Consider the following 20,335-nt stretch of genomic DNA (forward strand, 5'->3'; position numbering starts at 1 on the left):
TATCTTCACATGAGAAATATCTATCCAAGTCCTTCGCCCTTTTTTTTAATTGGATTGTTTGGTTTTTTGTTGTTGAGTTACAGTGGGTTTTTGAGTCTTTTTTTTTTTGCAGGAGTGTATAATCCATATAATCTTACTAGCCTTCTTACAAGCCTATACTTGCCTGGTATACGATTTCTTTTATTTTTCTTTTTACTTCACCTGCCTATGTATCACTCATAAAAGACATACATGGATTTTATGTTTTTTAGCCAATCTAACAAGTTTTGTTTTTCAATTTGAGAGTTTAGGCCAATTACACTTATTTGTTTTTTACTAATATATTTGAATTAATTTCTACCATCTTTTGTGCTTTCTATTTGTCCTACTTTTTCATGTTTCTTTTTTGCTCTCTTCTCTTGCTTGCCTTATTTATTTTTAATTCCAGTATAGTTAACGTGCAGTGTTGTATTAGTTTCAGGTGTACAATATAGTGACTCAACAATTCCTTATGTTACTCACTGCTCATCATGATAAATGTACTTCCTAATCCCTATCACCTATTTCACCCTTCCCCACCCCCCATCTCCCTTCTGGTAACCATCAGTTTGTTCTCAGTTAGTTAAGAGTCTTGTTTGCCATATTTTGAGGTTCTTTTTCTCTCTCATCCCATTTTTTTCTTTTTCTTTTACTGGATTGGGACTTTTATATTCTGGTTGGATTTTTATGTTTTGTTTTTGTTTTGAGAATCTTTTTTCATGTTATACAAGAATTTTATATGTGCGTTAAGTTAAAGTCTAAAATTAATTGATATTAAAAAAAAGATTTATTTATTTATTTTAGAGAGAGCGCACATGCAGGGGGAGAAGGGCAGAGGGAGAGAGAGAATCTCAAGCAAACTCCCTGCTGAGCACAGAGCATGACATGGGGCTCGATCTCATGACCCTGAGATCATGACCTGAGTTGAAATCAAGAGTCAGATGCTTAACCAGCCGAGCCACCCAGGTGCTCCTAAAATTAATTACTATTTTTATCCCTGCATATATAACCTCAAACCCTGGATGTCTGGTCTGTCTCCACTCTTTATATTTTCTTAGGATGAGTCTAACTCTGATCCCCATGCCCCTCAAACCTCAGAAGACATGTTGGCTTATAAAGTCTCCCTTGGAGTTCCTCTTGGCTTATCATAGGGAGAAGCACTTTCTTCTTCTCCATGTAGAATGGCATAGAGATGAGAGGTGAAATGCACAGCACACCATTATTGCTGCCTTCTTTAAACTTACAAACTTATTTATCTTAAATAATCTAGCTTTTTAAAAGAATACCGCTGCAGTTATGATGTGGAGAGTCAATTGTGGATTCATTTAGATCATTTAAAAGGCATTTTTAGTAGTCTATGATAAATTTTGATAATTTAGTCTAAGGTGTTGATAGTAGAAATGGAGAGGAATCAAGGGATTTGAGAAATATTTGGGAGGTAGACTAACAGGACAACGGAGCCAGAGCAATTTCCATTACTTTGCTTCATTGCCTGGCTCTTTGCCCTAAAAAACACTTCAGCGCCTGTATTCTGCTTGCTGCATCCAGCTACACGTTGTCTATCACAGTGATGGAATCTGAGGTTCTCATGTTGTGCTTAAGACAGGTACCTGAGACAGACAGGCTATGGGTGAGGGATCAGGTAGTGTGGCAAACGGTAGGCTTGGAATTCAAAAGAAAGTTTGAGGAATAAGACTCAGGACCAAAAGTTAGATGGCAGAAAAGAAGAGATTCAGAGCATTAGTAAGGAATCTGGATCGTGGGGGTCAAAAGCCTTATATAATCTCAACAACAGATACTTTGTAGGTACCACCTACAATGAGATGTTGGGTACTGACTCAAACTCCTTCCCACAGTAGGAATTGATTAAATACCCATGCTGGTAAAAAACTGTATCTGCTTGGTAACTGGGGAATTATAGTCACTTCACAAATGATCAAGTATTGAGAAGGAACTTCTCTCATTTCATAACAAGGTCAGTTGTTCCTAGGAATCTTCATAAACTCCTAAAAGTGATAACAATGTCAATATTCCTACTAAATTGCTTAAAAGGAAAGCACCAACTTTTACACATTTTTAGTAAGGCTATTCAATAATTGAGCTAATATTTATTGAGTGCCTAGCATGTGTCTAATCTTATGCTGGTACTGGGAAGATAGTAGTAAGCAAAATGGACAAGGTCCTTGCACAAATGGAGAAGACATTCTAACGACCAGAGGCAGGTGACAAATAGGTAGCAAAAACCAGAATAGTTTTAGATCTCATACATGCTAAGAAGAAAATAAATATGGTGACCAAGGGATTGAGAAGGATCAGCAAAGAGCTGAGAACAAAGAGCAAAGAGCTAAGGGGAAAGCTTTCCTGGCAAAAGAAATTGCAAGTGTAAAAGCCTGGAGCAAGAAAAAATCCAGTGTGTTTAATAAACAGGAAGGAAGCCTATGTGGATTGTGCATAGTGAGATGGTGTGGTAGAAGGGCCATTGAGGAGGTAGGCCATTGGGGTGGGAAGGGGGTGGGGGCCAGGACAGCCTCCGTCTTGGAATGGGAGCTTAGCATGTGTAGGTAGTTAAATTTGATGAGATTTGTCTGTCTCTCCTTTTGCAATGTTTTCCCCACTCAGATATTCCTCTCAGCCTCAGGAACTCACTGACTCCTGTAATATTAAGACCATCCTTCCAAATCTCCCTTCCTCCTCCTTTAAAATCTGATTTCTTACCTCTTCTGGAATGGTAGAACATGATTACCCCCAAGAGCAATCCTAGATACTTGAATACAAGAGACTCCAGTGGAGAAGTGGGGAGATAGCTTTGGTAGTTAAGGTGGCTGCCTGACCATTGGTCATTGACTTCAGATGCAAAGATGTTAAGGTTTGTTTGTTTTTTTTTTTCCATCTATACACTTTATTTTTTGGAGAAGTTTTAGGTCCACAGCAAAACTGAGCCGAATGTACAGTTCTCATATACTCACCCTCACACCCACACACACCCTTCCCCACTATTAGCGCCCTGCGTTATGGTGACACACTTGTTACTATCTGTGAGCCTACCCTGACATACCATTGTCTGGATGTACCCCAGTTATATATCCATTCACCTACTGAAGGACAACTTGGTTGCTTCCAAGGTTTTCGTAATTATGAATAAAAGCTCTTATAAACATCTTTATTTGGGTTTTTATGTGAGCTTAAGTTTTCAACTCATTTGGATCAATACCAAGAAACTGTGATTGCTGGGTCACATGGTAAGAACATTTTTAGTTCTATGAGAAACTGCCAAACTGTGTTCCAAAGTGGCTGTACCGTTTGACCTTCCCACCAGCAATGAATGAGTTCCTGTTGCTCCATATCCTTGCAGACATTTTGTGTTGTCAGCATTTTGTATTTTTGCCCTTCTATTTTTATTTACTTTTTGCAAAGTCTGCTTGAGATTCTCTCTCAACCTCTGCCTCTGCCCCTCCCCCTGCTCATGCTCAAGCTCTATCTCTAAAATAAATAAATAAACAAATCTTTAATAAAAAAGAAAGAAAGAAAGAAATCTCTGCCCTTCCTCTCCCTCCTAGGAAAGGCAAGATGATCCCTAATCTCCAGAGATTCTATCAGCCTAGAGACTTGAGTGGCATCTACATAACAAATCTTACTAGGCAAGACTTCTCTTTTATGAGTGTCCCTCGTATATTATCTTTTCCACAGTTTGGCACTCCTGAAAGCCTCAACCCCTTTTCCTTTGTCTTGTCATTTCTCTACAAATTTACTGTTCTTTGTTAAAATGCTTTATAAACTCCAGGTTCTAACCATCCCCTTGAGTTCCTTGTCACTGATATGTCTCTCATGTGTGAACATGACACACAGGTTAATAAACTCTATTTGTTTTCCTCTTGTAATCTGTTTTTTGTCACTTTAATTTCCAGGGCCCCAAGTGCAGAATCTAGGGAGGTAGAGAAAAAAAGGCTTTTTTCCTGCTCTACAGTTTATTTTGGGTAACAGTCCTTTATCACACGTGTCTTTTGCAAATATCCGTGCCTCCACCCCTCAATATGTGGCTTGTCTTCTAATTCTATTGATAGTGTTTTTCACAGAGGAGAAGTTTTTAATTTCAATAAAGTATGGCTTATCAAGTTTTTTCTTTCATGGATCATGCCTTCGGTGTTGTATCTAAAAAGTCATTCCCATGACCAAGGTCATGTAGGTTTTCTCCTATATTAATCTTTTTTTTTAAGATTTTATTTATTTATTTGAGAGAGAGAGAATGAGAGATAGAGAGCACGAGAGGGAAGAGGGTCAGAGGGAGAAGCAGACTCCCTGCTGAGCGGGGAGCCCGATGTGGGACTCGATCCCGGGACTCCAGGATCATGACCTGAGCCGAAGGCAGTTGCTTAACCAACTGAGCCACCCAGGCACCCTCTCCTATATTAATCTTGTACGAGCTTTATAGTTTTGCATTTTTAAGTCTGTGATCCATTTTGAGCTAATTTTTGTGAAGGGTGTAAGGTCTGTGTTTAGATTTTTTTTTTTTTTTTTGGCATGTGGACATCCCAAGTTAACATTTTAAAAATAGATTTTTTTCCTTGTACTTACTCATTGTACAAATTTCTTAAAAGTCAGATAAACATGGGCGTATCTGGGTGGCTCAGTGGGTTAAGCGACTAACTCTTGATTTGGCTCAGGTCATGATCTCAGGGTCCTGGGATCCAGCCCCACATCAGGCTCCACGCTCAACACGGAGTCTGCTTGTCCCTCTCCCTCTGCCTGCCGCTCTGCCTACTTGTTCTCTCTGTCAAATAAATTAAAAATCTTAAAAAAAAAATCAGATAAACATGAAGAAGCGAATTAAAATCACAACTGTTAACATTTTGATGAATTACCAATTAACCTCTTAAATATGCATTTTTAATTTTTTAATTAGCATTTTTCACATTGCTTCTTTCATTTATTTTTTTTAAGATTTTATTTATTTATTTGAGAGAGAGAGAGAGAAACAGCATGAGAGGGGATAGGGTCAGAGGGAGAAGCAGGCTCTCTGCTGAGCCGGGAGCCCGATGTGGGACTCGATCCCAGGACTCCGGGATCATGACCTGAGCCGAAGGCAGTCGCTTAACTAACTGAGCCACCCAGGCACCCTGTTTCTTTAATTTAGACATTATAATATGACCACTTTCCTTATGTACTTAAAAACACTTTCTAAATACGATTTTAATAGTTGCATTTGTTCTAAGTGGATCATGTATTATCATTTACTTAATTTTCCTATCGTTGTCATTTATTTCTAACTTTTATCATAATGCCATGATGAACATCTCAGGTATGGAAAGCTTTTTTTTTTTTCTCTGTTTCAAGTTATTGCATTAGGATAGAGCCCTATCAGTAGACTTATGGAATCAGAGGGGAAAAAATATAATGCTAAAGCTCTTAATACATAATGTCAATTTGCTTTCTGGAAAGCTTGTACCAATTTATGGCCCATCAGTAGTGGATGAGTGCCTATCTCCACTCAATCCTTGCTGCTCCTGAACCCTGTCAGTTAAAAATCTTTGCTAATTTGATGGGCGGGAAATTGTATCCAGTGGCTATAGCTGGCATTTCACTGATTGCTAGTGAGGTTGAACAAATGTTGACCAAGTATTCATTTGTTGGCTGTTTGTGGTGTATTTGTAAATCATGTGTTCACAAGCTTATTCATTTAAACCACTGTTTTATCCAGATGGCTTGATGTTTGTTGGTTTGGTTTTTAGGAAAACTGGAACAGCTTACATAAGAAAGGTATTACAACATAACATTCCTGATGGATTTTTGTCCTCTGTTATTGCGGAAGTGATAGACCCTTTTGGAATAGAAGAAGTGAACACGAGCCCTTGTTTGTCTAGTTCCCTTTCCATTAATCGAACTGGAAATATCTTCTATGAACTTACTCTTCAATCACAAAGTAAGTGTAATAATGTAGTACATCTCTGATGGCTAGAAAAAAATGAAGAATTATCTTTTGGGAAGATTGTTCATGCTCATTTATAGAAGAACAGTAGATTTCAAAATTTAGTCCAATTGGCAAGCTGCTGAAATCTACATATGCTTAGGTTCCTGGAGGAATTTTTAATTTCTAATATAATAAAATCTAGCTATAACTTCATTAATATTTCATCAATAGCAGTGCCTGTCATTTATTCCTATAATGTTATTTTGTCTTAAACAGTATTCAGGAGAAGTGAAAGAAAATAGGAAGTCCCCCCCCCAAAAAAAGAAAGAAAATACGAAGTCCATGTAGATTTTGCCCTACATATTAAAATAATTATGTTGGGGGGCGCCTGTGTGGCTCAGTTGGTTAAGCGACTGCCTTTGGCTCAGGTCATGATCTCAGGGTCCTGGGATCAAGCCCTGCGTCGGGCTCCCTGCTGGGCTGGAAGCCTACTTCTCCCTCTCCCACTCCCCCTGCTTGTGTTCCCTCTCTCGCTGTCTCTCTCTCTCTCTCTCTCTGTCAAATAAATAAATAAAATCTTTAAAAAAATAGAATGTTAAAAAATATAATTATGTAGGATATTTCTATTTGAAGGATTATATACAATAAATATAAATCCAACATTAGTATCATTTATTGTAAGGATTTGGCTTTTATTGTGAGTAAATGGGAAGCCATTGGAGGTGTTCAAGCAGAAAGTAACACGATTGGCCTTAGGTTTTAACAAGATCACTTTGGTTCCTGTGTTGAGAATGGGCTGGGCAGGTGATAGAAGTCAAGAAGGAAAGCAGAAAAATCAATTTTGTGATTGCAGTAATCAGGTGAGAGATTATATTAAATTTAAGATACCTGTTATTCATCCAAGTGGAGAAATGAGGCTCATATTTAGTAAGACAAACCTGGAGTTCAGGGAAGGCATCTGGACTGGAGAGAGAAATTTGAGCAGTCAGTATATGTATGATAGTTGATGCTAGGAGACCAGATGACATCACCTGGAAGATGAGTATAAATATGGAAAGGGAAAGGCCAAAGTTGTAATCCTTGGCATTGCAACAGTTAGTGTTTAGGAAGACGGGGGACACAGGATTCAATCCCAGGACCCTGAATTCATGACCTGAGCAGAAACCAAGAGCTGGACGCTTAACCGACTGAGCCATCCAGCTGCCCCATAATTTCTCCCACAGGACAGGAGAGTGGATGGTCTGCTCAGGGAAGAATTAAGAGAAAGTGTGAGGGAGGTCTTTCAAGAAGGAGGGAACCAGTAGGGTCAGGTCAGATGAGGAAGGAAAACCAGCCAGCAGATCTGTGGGCAAGTCATTGGTAACCTTGACAAAATCTTTCATTGGGTGGAGTAGTGTAGACAAAAAGTCTGATTGGATTAGGTTCTAAACAGTAGGAATTGAATTTCTCTAAACAGAGAGGAATTGAAGACAGTGAATGAAAGCAACTTTTTGGGGGGGAATTTTGCTATAAGGGGAGGAGAGAGATTATGTGGCAGTTGGAGGGAATATGGAAAAGGATTTTTGTTGGTTTGTATAAAGTGGGAGAAATAATGGGGTGGCTGGATGGCTCAGTTGGTTAAGCGTGCAACTCTTGGTTCCTGCTCAGGTCATGAACTCAGGGTCCTGGGATCGAGCCCTGTGTCCAGCTCCACGCTCAGTGAAGAGTCTGCTTGGGATTCTCTCTCTTCCTCCTACTCTGTCTCTCCCCCTCACTCTCTCTTTCTCTCTCTCTCCAATAAATAAGAAAAATAATAGAGTGGGAGAAATTAGAGCATGCATATACAATAAAGGGAACTATGATGGTCTCTTCTGACTACTTCTATTGATTTTTTCAGAATGTGGAGAACATTGGTGTGGTGGTATATTTCCTGACCTATCAAAGACATTTGACTATGGCGACCTCCCCTTCCCTGAAATAGTCCTCTTGTGGCTCCTCTCACATCCTCTTACATGGGAATGTTCCTCACTGTCCTGCCCTAAAGTCTAGTTTCTTTTAAGTCTTCATGCTCTTCCTAAACAATCAATTATTCGTCTACTCAATAAATATCCTGGGGAAACATTGGCTATGTTATCCTTCTCTTGTAGAATCACAATAAAGATTCTAAGTTATTAAGGCTCTTGGCAGTTCTAAAGTAAAGAAGTCAGCTTTCTTATAATTACTTAGCTCTACATGGGTTTGTTTGTTTTTTGTTTTTTTTTTTCTGCTGAGGATTTTATAGAACTAGTTTCATAGTAAAGGTTTAAGTATAGGTTTGTGCTTGACATATTTGTGATATATTTTCTACAAAATAATTTGAATTCTAACCTCAAATCTGGCCACTGTGTTCTCTGGTTAAGACCATAGTTTAAAAACTCAAATAATGTTTTCATCAATTATGTCCACCAGTATGCTTGAAGAACATTGGCTATTTTATTTTATAATAAATTATTCCTGTTTTAGCTCCGGGTACTAATTCCTCATTTCAAGATCTGGATATAGAGAAGACTGTGGTGATTCCTGGTTACAGCAGCTTCCTGATCATAAGCGTTTTAGATGCTAAGAATGCTTTAGCTATTGCTACCATGCCTGAAGGAGTACTCAACAATATGACCTTCCCAAAAGACTCCTGGTTCTTATACAACTTGGGGCACAGGAATGGACGAATGTGGTCTATATATGCAAAACCATGTAATTATTGGTTTCAACATGATCATTCCCTGTCCCTCAATATCCTGAAATACATTGATCTGGGGAAATCTCGTACTTTAGAAGTTAAGGTCATACCTAATACAAAAGGTAAGTTTATTTTTACTGGGAAACATCAAAAGGAGATGTTGTTTTTCTTGAATGTAAAATATACTCTTTGATATTTCCATTATCTTTGGCTTACATAGTAGCTTGCATTCTGTTAATAACAGTATTAGCTTCAAATTATTGAACACTTACTATGTACGAGGCTCTGTACTAAATTATTTTTATGTATTTTTAATTTAATACTTATAGCAACTCTAAAAGGCTAGATTTTAATCCTCATTTACAAATGAGGAAAATGAGGTTAAGTTAGCAGCCCAAGTTTACACAGGATTTTAGTTTAGATTTTTGCTGTCCTCTGAAAAGAAAACTGTTTTGTTCCTTTGATATTGTTGTAGTTATTTCAAGTATTTATTTTAAGCCAGAAAATACCTTTTAAATAGTATTCTATTTCCCCCATTTTTCCATGGCATTTATTTATTACAAAAGTAACATTACACTTACTAAAGATGATGGAGAAATGGCACACTGGAAAAATAAAACAAAAATTTTGGTAAATAACTGAGCTAGAAAGAGAGAAGGGAAAGATGGAGGGAGGGAGGGAAAGAGAAGAAAATCCTGTCACCAGAAATGAAGAGGGAACTCAAAGCCAAAGAAATTAGCTACTTTGTGGCACCCTGAATGATGTGAGGCACAGGTATGGGCCATATAGGCAAAGGGATGGATTTTAATGCCCAGGCATTGGCAGAATATACTTCGTGGTAGAAGGCTGGAACCAAAACGATTAAGTAAAGCTGGGCGCTTAAATCATGAAAGGGGGATTATGAAAACTCTACCTACCAATCCAAAGAGGGAGTTCAGGGGATTATCATCTCCATGAGACTCAAAGTGGAAAAAAAGGATCTCCTGTGAAAACCCCAAAGTCCAAGACTGTGTAACCCCTAGAGAAAACACACCAGTTGTAGGAATCCCAAGCTGAGAAATTATAACACATGGGTTCCAGCTTAGACAAGCCTAAAACCCTTGGTAGGAATATTTCCATAATCCAGGGAACATAGACTTCCATGGAAAAATCAATCTCCATGGAACATGAATTGAAGAAAATATTTTAAAACTATGTAACAAAATGACCTAACATAAGAAAGAGAACTTGATTTTTATTATCATTTTATTTATTTATTTATTTATTTACTTACTTACTTACTTACTTACTTATAAAGTAGGCTCCACACCCAGCGTGGAGCCCAATGCAGGGCTTGAACTCATGACCCTGAAATCAAGACCTGAGATCAAGAGTCAGTGGCTTAACTGACTGAGCCCATCTAGGCACCCCAAGAACTTGACCTTTAATCTCCAAGGCCTTGAGATAATAGAAAAATCAGAAAGACACTATAAACCAGGTATATGTAAAACTCTCAAAGAGACAAAAGAAGATCTTTGAATCATAATGAAAGGACAAAACGCAATTTTTAAAAAAGGCTCATTTGAAAAACAGAATCAAATACAATTTATACAAGTGAAAATTACAAAAAAAAAGTTGGAGGACAACTCTTTCTGTTTCAATCAAGATTGTGGACTTAAATATTGTTAAAAAAAAACACACACAAAACTTCCTCTTGAAACTCTTAGAATCCTTTCTCATTGATTATATGACTAATTGTCCATATTTCCTTCAAGTAATTTTGGAGTTTTAATTTTATAGTTTTAACTTTCCATCTAAGTCTTTAATTTATGTAGATTTTGCTTTGGTATATTGTAGGTGGTTAGCTAGTTGTTCCAATATCACTTCTTGAATAGTGCGATCTTTCTTAACTGGTTTCAGAATACAGTAAACAATTTACCTATCATCTTCACCATTCTGGATTTTTAAAACTCTGTTCCTTTGTTATCTCTTCATATTCTGGTATAAGTCCCACAGTGTTCTAAATATTTCAGCTTTAAAATATACCAAATTCAGTGCTCACTTCGGCAGCACATATACTAAAATATACCAAATTCATTGTTGAATGGTACAGTTTTACTCATTCAGTTTGATGGAAGCAAATAGTAATAATCAAATCAACTCAATTGCCTCTTTGTGAAGAAAAGCCTAGTGCATGCTACTCAAAGTGTGGGTGCCTAGACCAACCACATCAGCAGCACCTAGCTGCTTGTTAGAAGTGTAGAATCTTTTGTGGTTCCACACAAATTTTAGGGCTGTTTTTTCTATTTCTTTGAAAAACCCTATTGGAATATTGATATGGATTGCATTGAGTCTGTAGGTATGAAAATTTTAACAGTATTCTTGCAATATATGAACACAGGATATCTTTCCATTTATTTGTGTCTTCTTCAATTTCTTTCACTGATATCTCATAGTTTTCAGTGTACAGGTCTTCTACCTCTTTGGTTAAATTTATTCCTATGTATTTTATTCTTTTCGATGCTATTGTAAATGAGATTGTTTTCTTAATTTCTCTTTTGGATAGTTCGTTGTTAGTATATAGAAACACAACTGATTTTTGTGTTTTGATTCTATGTCCTGCAACTTTACTTATCTTTGTATAAGATCCTGTTATCTGCAAACAGAAGCAATTTTACTTCTTCCTTTCTGATTTGGATGCATTGTATTTCTTTTTCTTGCCTAATTGTTCTGGGTAGGACTTCCAGTACCATGTTGAACAGAATTAGCAAGAGTAGGCATCCTTGTCTTGTTCCTGATCTTAGAGGCAAAGTTTTAAGCATTGAGTATGATGAGTATGATGACATAGGAGTATGAAGTTAGCTACGGTCTTGTCATATATGACCTTTATTGTGTTGAGATACATTCCTTCTATACCTAATTTGTCGAGAGTTTTTATCATGAATGGATGTTGAATGTTGTCGAATGCTTTTTCTACATTTATTGCGATGTAGATGATCAATGATTTTTACCCTTCATTATGTTAGTATCATATATCACATTAGAAACCCTGAATAGCTAAAGCAATCTTTAGGAAGAACAAAACTGGAGACATCACACTCCCTGATTTCAAAGTATATTACAACACTATATTAATCAAAACATTATGGTACTGGCATAAAAACCAAAGCCCAATGAAGTAAAATAGAGAGCTCAGAAATAAACCCACACATATATGGTTAATTAATATTTGACAAGGAAGCCAAGAACACACAGTGGGGAAAGAGATAGTCTCTTCAATAATGACGTAGGGAAAACTGGATAATCACATCCAAAAGAATGAAACTGAACCCTTATCTTACACCCCTCACAAAAATTAATGAAATGGATTAAAGACCTAAAACCATAAAACTCCTAGAAGAAAACATAGGGGAAAAGATCCTTGACTTTGGTCTTGGCACTGGCTTTTCTGGATATGACACAAAAATCAAAGGCAACGAAAACAAGTAAATAAGTAGGACTACGTCAAACTAAAAAGCTTCTGCACAGCAAAGGAAACCAGCAAAATGAAAAGACAACTTATCGAGTGGGAGAAAATATGGGCAAACCATATATCCAATAAGAAGTTAATATCTAAAATGTATAAGGAACTCATGCATCTCAATAGCAAAAAACAAAACCCCACAAATAATGCAATTAAAAAACGGGCAAATAACCTGAATAGACATTTTTCAAAGAAGACATATGCATAGCCAACAAATACAGGAGAAAGTGTTCAACATCACAAATCATGAGGAAAATGCAAATCAAAATCACAGTGAGTTATCACCTCAAACCTGTTAGAATGACAAGTATCAAAAAGACAAGAGATGACAAGCATTGGTGAGGATGTAGACCAAAAGGGAACCTTCGTGCACCAGTGGAGGAAATGTAAACTGGGGCAGCCACTATGGAAAACAGTATGGAAGTTCCTCAAAAAATTAAAAATAGAACTACCATATGATCCAGAAATCCCACTTCTGGGTATATATCTGAAGGAAACAAAATCACTTTCTCAAGAGATATCTGCACTCCCATGTTTATTGCAGGTTATAATAGCCAAGATACAGAAACAGCCTAAGTGTCGGTTGATGGAAGAACGGATAAAGAAAACATGGGGTGTGTGTGTGTGTGTGTGTGTGTGTGTGAGAGAGAGAGAGAGAGAGAGAGATGGATAATTATTAAGCCATAAAAAGAAGGAAATTCTGCCATTTGCAGCAACATGGATGAACCTGGAAGATATGCTAAATGAAATAAGCCACATAGAGATAGATAAGTACTATATTATCTCACTCAGATGTGGAATCTAATTTTTAAAAGTCTAACTCACAGAAATAGAGAGTAGAATAAATGCTGGTTGCCAGGGGTTAGGGAGTAGAAAAAAATGGACAGATGTTGGTGAGTGGATACAAACTTCTCATTGTAAAATGAGTAAGTTCTGGGGATGTAACGTATGCCATGGGGCCTATAGTTAATAATACTGTATTGGAGGTGCCTGGGTGGCTCAGGCAGTTAAGCATCCGACTTTTGATTTTGGCTCAGGTCCTGATCTCAGGGTCCTGAAATGGACGGTCATGACATTGAGACCCGCTTCAGGCTCTGTGCTGGACGTGGAGCTTGCTTAAGATTCTCTCTCTCCCTTTCCCCTTCTCCTCTCTCCACCCACTTTCAAAAAAAAATCATAATAATACTGCTAAGAGAGTAGATCTTATATGTTCTCATTACACATGCAAAGTAACTATGAGGTGGTGGATGTGTTAATTTAATTGTGGTGTTCATTTCACAGTGTGTGTGTGTGTGTGTGTGTGTATATATGAAATCATCACGTTATACACTTTAAATATATACAATTTTCTTCATCAGTTATACCTGAATACAGCTAAGGTGGAGTATGTACAACCTCAGTCCCCCCCAACGACCCTGGTAAATCAGAATCTGCATTCTAACAGAAATACCCAGTGACAGCTTAGGAAGCACTAACCAGCTCACTTCGGTTTAAGGGAAACGGTTGTAGATGAGACTTCAGGAAAATCATTTCCTACTTCTCAGCCCTGATTTACTGATTAGTAAAGATGGCAGATAGACTACAGAGTCTGTCAAATCTCTTTTTCTAGTAAATTTCTCAGTATGGAGCGATTGCAAGCAGGTGGCCTGCAGGCAGAAATAGGCCTGATGACAGGTCATGTTACCTGCCTCGTTTTGTCTTGGCAACCATGGGCTGATAGATCTTGAAGTTGAGCGTGCATCCTTCAGTTTCTCCACTAAGCCATCCAGCTCAGTGTGACCAGTACTGTCCAAGTGACCTTTTCATGCATTTGAGACCTTGGCTGAAGAATGAGAAATGGAAGGGAGCAATATTTCTGCGAGAAAATATTTGTGAAGTTAAATTTTTCCAAGAGCCATCAAAGTTAACTCCATGTAAATTCCTAACTATATTTGTAGCCATTATGAAGCCTTCATAATAGTCTGTAGCTGTTCTAGAATCCTGATTAGCTAGACATTATGAAATTGTTTAAAATTTTCGTGATTTAATTATTTTTCTTTTTTAGTTTCCGGATTTCTTTTAGTATAATTGACACACTATGGTTTAATTTTAACCTTTAGCCTTGTTTCCGTAGGTGTGCGAACACTCGAAATACCACTACTGAAAGTCATTGTTGGAAATGCAAATTTGTTGGAAGTTAAAGCTGAAGGCTCTTTTGATGATACTGATAGTTACATAATGAAAATTTCTGCAGCTAGCAAAGCTTTACGTCAAGTAAGATTTTCTTTAATTACAAAAAAGTCTATTAATTATGGAAAACTTACAATATAAGTCAAGGGAAAGAAGGGAAAATTACACATAATCCTACCTTTCAAGAATGACTAAGCACTTTTAACATTTGGGCCATTACAAAAAGGCAGTAAACCATTACGAGGGATACCTGGGTGGCTCAGTCAGTTAAGCATCTGCCTTCGGCTCAAGTCATGATCCTGGGGTCCTGGGATCGAGTCCCGCATCAGGCTCGCTGCTCAGCAGGGAGTCTGCCTCTCCCTCTGCCTGCAGTTCCCCTTGCTTGTGCTCTCTTTCTCTCTCTCTGCCTCTCTCTCTGACAAATAAATAAAACCTTAGCATTATAGAACAGAGGCTCAACAAGTGAGCTTTGGATAAGAGTGCCTGGTACAGATCTCACTTTTGGTGCTGTCTGTGAACTTGGGAAGGTCTTTTTACTACGGCTAAGTCTCCTCATCTATGAATTGGAGATGATAATGACGATACCTGCCTCACAGGGTAGTTTCTGAGAATTCAATGTGATCATTCAAGTAGGGCATCTAAACGTCTGGCATGTGGAGGGGTGCCTGGGTGGCTCAGTCTTTAAGTGTCTGCCTTCGGCTCAGGTCGTGATCCCACGGTCCTGGGATCGAGCCCCACATTGGGCTGCCTGCTCAGTGGGAAGCCTGCTTCTCCCTCTCCCACTCCCCCTGCTTGTGTTCCCTCTCTCGCTGTGTCTATCAAATAAATAAATAAAATCTTTAAAAAAATAAATAAATGTCTGGCACATGGAAAAGGCTCAATCACTATGAACTGACAGTATTTTTCCTTTCTTTTTTCCCTGAAACTGGGAGAGCATTGTACATACACTTTAAACATTTTTTCCCCTTCCACTTAACTATATGATTTAATCCTTTTGAGTCACTAAATATTTTTTCTACATATCCCAAAATTGTCTTTATCATTCAGACTTTCAGATATAGACCAAAGTAGAGTTTCCATATACCTAGTACTCAAACGGTAGTCAAGATTTTGCTACTTGTGTTTTATCATCTTCCCCCAACCTTTTGGTTTTTGTTTTATAGTCTGAGATATTTTAGAATGAAAGCAAGCATCATGTCATTTCACTCCTTATATGACTCAATATACATCTCTAAAAAATATGTGCATTATCTCTCGTATAACCATTATCATGCCATTGTTGTTCCTAAAACAACTTCTTCTTCTTCTTCTTCTTCTCCTCCTCCTCCCCCTCCCCCCCCCCCCCCCCCTCCTCCTCCTCCTCCTCCTCCTTCTCCTTCTTCTTCTTCTTCTTTTTTTGGTATCCTACAAAAACTAGTCCATAATCAAATTCCCCAATTTTCTCAAAGATATTTTTATAGTTGTTTTGTGTGAATTGGGAGCCAAACAAGATTCACATGGTATGTGATTATTTTTTCTTAAGTGTTTTAGATACTAGTCAATTTTCTTCATTTGCCATTGAATTGTAGAAATCAGATCAGCTGTGTTATAGATTGTCTAACATTTTGGATTCTTATGTTTGCTTCCTTGTCTCTTACTTAATTTGTGCCTCTCCCACCCCCAACCATATTTCCTTTAATAGTAGAATCCTGCATAGATTCTGGTTCAATGTGTTTTGGTAAAAATTTTTTAAAATATACCATTTTTAATGGCTACAGAGTATGGGGATAGAGGTACCAGAGTCTACAACATCATCACAGTTATTAGTATTTCTACATTTAAAAAAATTTTTATTTATTTGTTTTGAGAGAGACACAGAGAGAGCATGAACAAGGGGATGGCCAGAGGGAGATGGAGAGGGACAGGCAGACTCCCCACTGAGTGCAGAGCCTGATGCGGGGCTTAATCCCCTTCCTCTGCACTGTTTCTTATAGTTCTCATATAAGTGAAACTATGTGATAATTGTCTTTCTCTGATTGACTTATTTCACTCAGCATAATACCCTCCAGTTCCATCCACGTCAATGTAAATGGTAAGATTTCATCCTTTCCAATGGCTGAGTAATATTCCATTGTATAGATATACCACATCTTCTTTATCCATTCATCTGTTGATGGACATCTAGATTCTTTCCATAGTCTGGCTATTGTGGACATTGCTGCTATAAACATTGGGGTGCTGGTGCACCTTTGGATCACTACACCCATAACCAGCAAGGAAATTGAAGTAGTAATTTAACAGTTACTTTCAATAACCTTCATTTCTTTGGATGTTCTCAGGGTTCAACCTCATTGGCATTAGTTGTCTGGGGAGCATCTACTGAGTGCTTTGTCACAACAGTTGTACCAACGTTGAAAAACAGCTGTAGTTATCTCAAATCTATGCATCACATTCCTAGTAAACTCATCCCACTAGAAGACTGGATTAGCGGTGTTCACAAAGACAGTCAGGGTTTTAATATGATCAAAACTTTACCGGTAAGAAACCTAAGCAGATTGTTTTAAGGGTACCTGTGATATATTATTTTTGTGTGGATGGCTGGCTATTCCATCTTATCATTTCTTTCCTGAGATGCACAAAACACTCCAGTTATGGTTCAATCTTCCTGTCATCTTGAGGATGTGACAATTATTTATTTCTAAAATGCCAACACTTCCTGAAATAATGACTTTTCCTGGTAACTCATTCTCACCATCTTAAAAATTATTTTATGCTGTATTATGGTGGCATAATCTTGGGGATTTTGTGCCAAATACAGTTATTGGCCTTTATGTTGACCTGCCCTAATTCCATCTTACTGGTTCCATTTCAGTGTAGTTACAATTTTAATTTCTGCCTTGTCAGAATCTGTGACGCTTTAAAAAGCATGTATTATTATTCCTTGCTGATGAACTCATTACTTAAGATTTTCTCTGTGTCAAAAAAAGCAACCAACCGAACTTGAAGATTTATTTACTAAATACACCACCAAGAATTTTTATAAGGTGTTGAAACTTTCTTGCATTTACTTTATGGTAGCTATTTTACACACTAAATTTTTTTTCACTTATTTACAAGTTCCAAACAATTATATTGCCGTGGGCTAAGGTTGTTGAAATCCCAGAAAAATAAGGTGTAGGGAGTGCAGGGAGAATAGAAATTTACTCGAATGCCTGGAACTAAAAATGAAATATTTGCTTTGAATGCTTTTCTGGAAAACCAAGAATTTTAAGTTAAATACTTAGTAAATAATTATGAATTACATGTTTTCTTTGCTTAATCACTTACAGATAAACTACAGGCCTCCATCTAATATGGGAATTGCTATTCCACTCACAGACAATTTTTACCATGCGGATCCCAGCAAACCTATACCAAGAAATCTATTTCCTAAGTCAAAGGTAAATAATTTTTGAACATACAAACCAGTTCTTATTGGAATTCAAGAAAACGTTCAGTGAAATTACAGATGGACCTAGCTGTGGGACTAAATGAGAAGGTTCATTCAAAATAATGTTCCATCTGCCCTGATATGTCAGTGTTTATTACTATTCCTACTACCCTGTTCCTCCTCCTCTTCCTTTAGTCCCCTCTTTCATTTTTTTTAAAAGATTTTTTTTTTTAAGAGAGAGACAGAGCATAAATGGGGAGGAGCAAGGAGAGTGTCTGGCACTGTTCTGGGTACAAAAGATGCAGTAGAGTAAAATAGATTTCAAAACAACAACAACAACCCTGACTTAATGTAGTTTACCTTTTTATGAAACACAATAAATAAAACAAATGAGTAAAACCTTAAAATTGTAATAAGTGCACTGAAGAACAAGAAAGGAGAGAAGGGGGACAGGGAGCGGGTACCACTGGGGGTGGGGCTTCCAAGTCTAAATAGCATGGTCAAGGCAGCCCTCACAACAATGGTGACGTTTAAGCAAAGACCCGAAGACAGTGACAGAGTGCACCATGAACTATCTGGCAGAAGAGCATTCCAGACAGAGCAATTTCCTTGGCTTCAAAGGCCCTGAGATGGAAATTCATCTGGCATATTTGAAGAACTACATGGAGGCCAGTGTGGCTGGAGTAGATAAACCCCGGGGGGAAATCAGGTCAGATGGAATGCCAAGGCCAGATCATAAAGGACCTGACAGACCATTGTGAGAATTTGGCTTTAGCTCTGAATTACATGCAATGACAAGGGAGAGTTGTTGTTGTTGTTGTTGTTTAAGACTTTATTTATTTGACAGAGAGAGTACATCAGGAGGAGCAGCAGGCAGAGGGTAAGGGAGAGGCAGGCTCCCCGCCAAGCAGGGAGCCCAATGTGGGACTCAATCCCAGCACCCTGGGATCAAGACCTGAGCTGAAGGCAGCCGCTTAACCGACTGAGCCACCCAGGCATCCTGACAAGGGAGAGTTTTGAACCAAAGAAACAAGCATTTTATGTCTTTCTAGGTGTGTGTGTGTGTACATACACAATGCATGCACATACGGAATGGGTGTGAATGTCTGTGCACATCTATAGGTAGGCAGGTGTGTTCTTCTGGAGAGAGATTCCACAGGCATCTGTGAGGTTTCCTCAAGAAGCCACCCCATCACATACTCTTCCTCTCAACCTCATGGTTTCTGTCTGTTCTTTCTATCTTGTTCACTCCATACTCCAGAGAGGCAGAGTGCTGCTGGGTTTGGTTGTTTTCTAGGCGGAACATTGGTAGGAGTTTAAATGTGTTGGATCAAATAGTCTTCTTTCTTTAGGATACCTTTCGTTTCACTGGGCTGGCCATGTGAGATGGGTCTGGGGGCTCCTTTCGTCTGAGAAAAGATGCTCTCACTCCACTGATCCCCTTTGAAGTCCAAAGAGGAACCTGGGAGAGGTCAGGAGAAAGGGGCCCATTTAGAGTTCTTGGCTCCAAAACCACATCCAGAAGTAGCAGTAAGAGGAGAGGGGCTAATGGGGCACCTGGGTGGCTCAGTCGGTTAGGTGTCTGACTTCAGCTCAGGTCATGATCTCAGGGTCCTGGGACTGAGCACCGCATCATGTTCCCTGCTCAGTGGGGAGTCTGCTTCTCCCTTACCCTCTGCCTGCCGCTCCTCCTGAGGTACTCTCTCTGTCAAATAAATAAAATCTTAAACAACAACAACAACAACAACAACAACTCTCCCTTGTCATTGCATGTAATTCAGAGCTAAATACAAATTCTTACAATGGTCTGTCAGGTCCTTTATGATTTGGCCTTGGCATTCCATCTGACCTGATTTCCCCCCGGGGTTTATCTACTCCAGCCACACTGGCCTCCATGTAGTTCTTCAAATATGCCAGATGAATTTCCATCTCAGGGCCTTTGAAGCCAAGGAAATTGCTCTGTCTGGAATGCTCTTCTGCCAGATAGTTCATGGTGCACTCTGTCACTGTCTTCGGGTCTTTGCTTAAACGTCACCGTTGTTGTGAGGGCTGCCTTGACCATGCTATTTAGACTTGGAAGCCCCACCCCCAGTGGTACCCACTCCCTGTCCCCCTTCTCTCCTTTCTTGTTCTTCAGTGCACTTATTACAATTTTAAGGTTTTACTCATTTGTTTTATTTATTGTGTTTCATAAAAAGGTAAACTACATTAAGTCAGGGTTGTTGTTGTTGTTTTGAAATCTATTTTACTCTCTACTGCATCTTTCGTACCCAGAACAGTGCCAGACACAAGGAGTGCTTTCAGACTATTGAACAATCTGATAATGCATATTTGTACATATATTATTATATACTCAACACATGAGGAGGTTGACTTCTTGTTGAATCTTGCATTTTGGGGTAAGAAGCTCTGCTCCAGGCAACGACTAGCTATAATATTGCATTCTTCTTCAATTCCAGTCAATTAAAAACTTCTGTGTGTGGATGAAAGGACACTGTCAAGAAAGTGAAAAGACACTCACTGAATGGGAGACAATATTTGCAATTCATATATCTGATAAGGATCTAGTATCCAGACTATCTCAAGATCTCTTATAACTCCACAACAAAGAGGCAAACCACCCAGTCAGAAATAGAT

General features: G+C 38.4%; 1 protein-coding gene across 1 annotated transcript in view; it reads left to right on the forward strand.

Moving 5' to 3' along the window:
- CATSPERB (cation channel sperm associated auxiliary subunit beta) overlaps window positions 1-20,335 on the forward strand; it is a 111,330-nt gene that overhangs the window by 78,730 nt on the left and 12,265 nt on the right. The window contains 5 exon segments of the mRNA XM_027569473.1: window positions 5,745-5,935; window positions 8,405-8,740; window positions 14,234-14,373; window positions 16,608-16,805; window positions 17,598-17,708. Coding sequence (XP_027425274.1) covers window positions 5,745-5,935; window positions 8,405-8,740; window positions 14,234-14,373; window positions 16,608-16,805; window positions 17,598-17,708 — 976 coding nt within the window.

This window comes from Zalophus californianus, chromosome 6, assembly GCF_009762305.2.
Source record: "Zalophus californianus isolate mZalCal1 chromosome 6, mZalCal1.pri.v2, whole genome shotgun sequence".
Classification (NCBI taxonomy): domain Eukaryota; kingdom Metazoa; phylum Chordata; class Mammalia; order Carnivora; family Otariidae; genus Zalophus; species Zalophus californianus.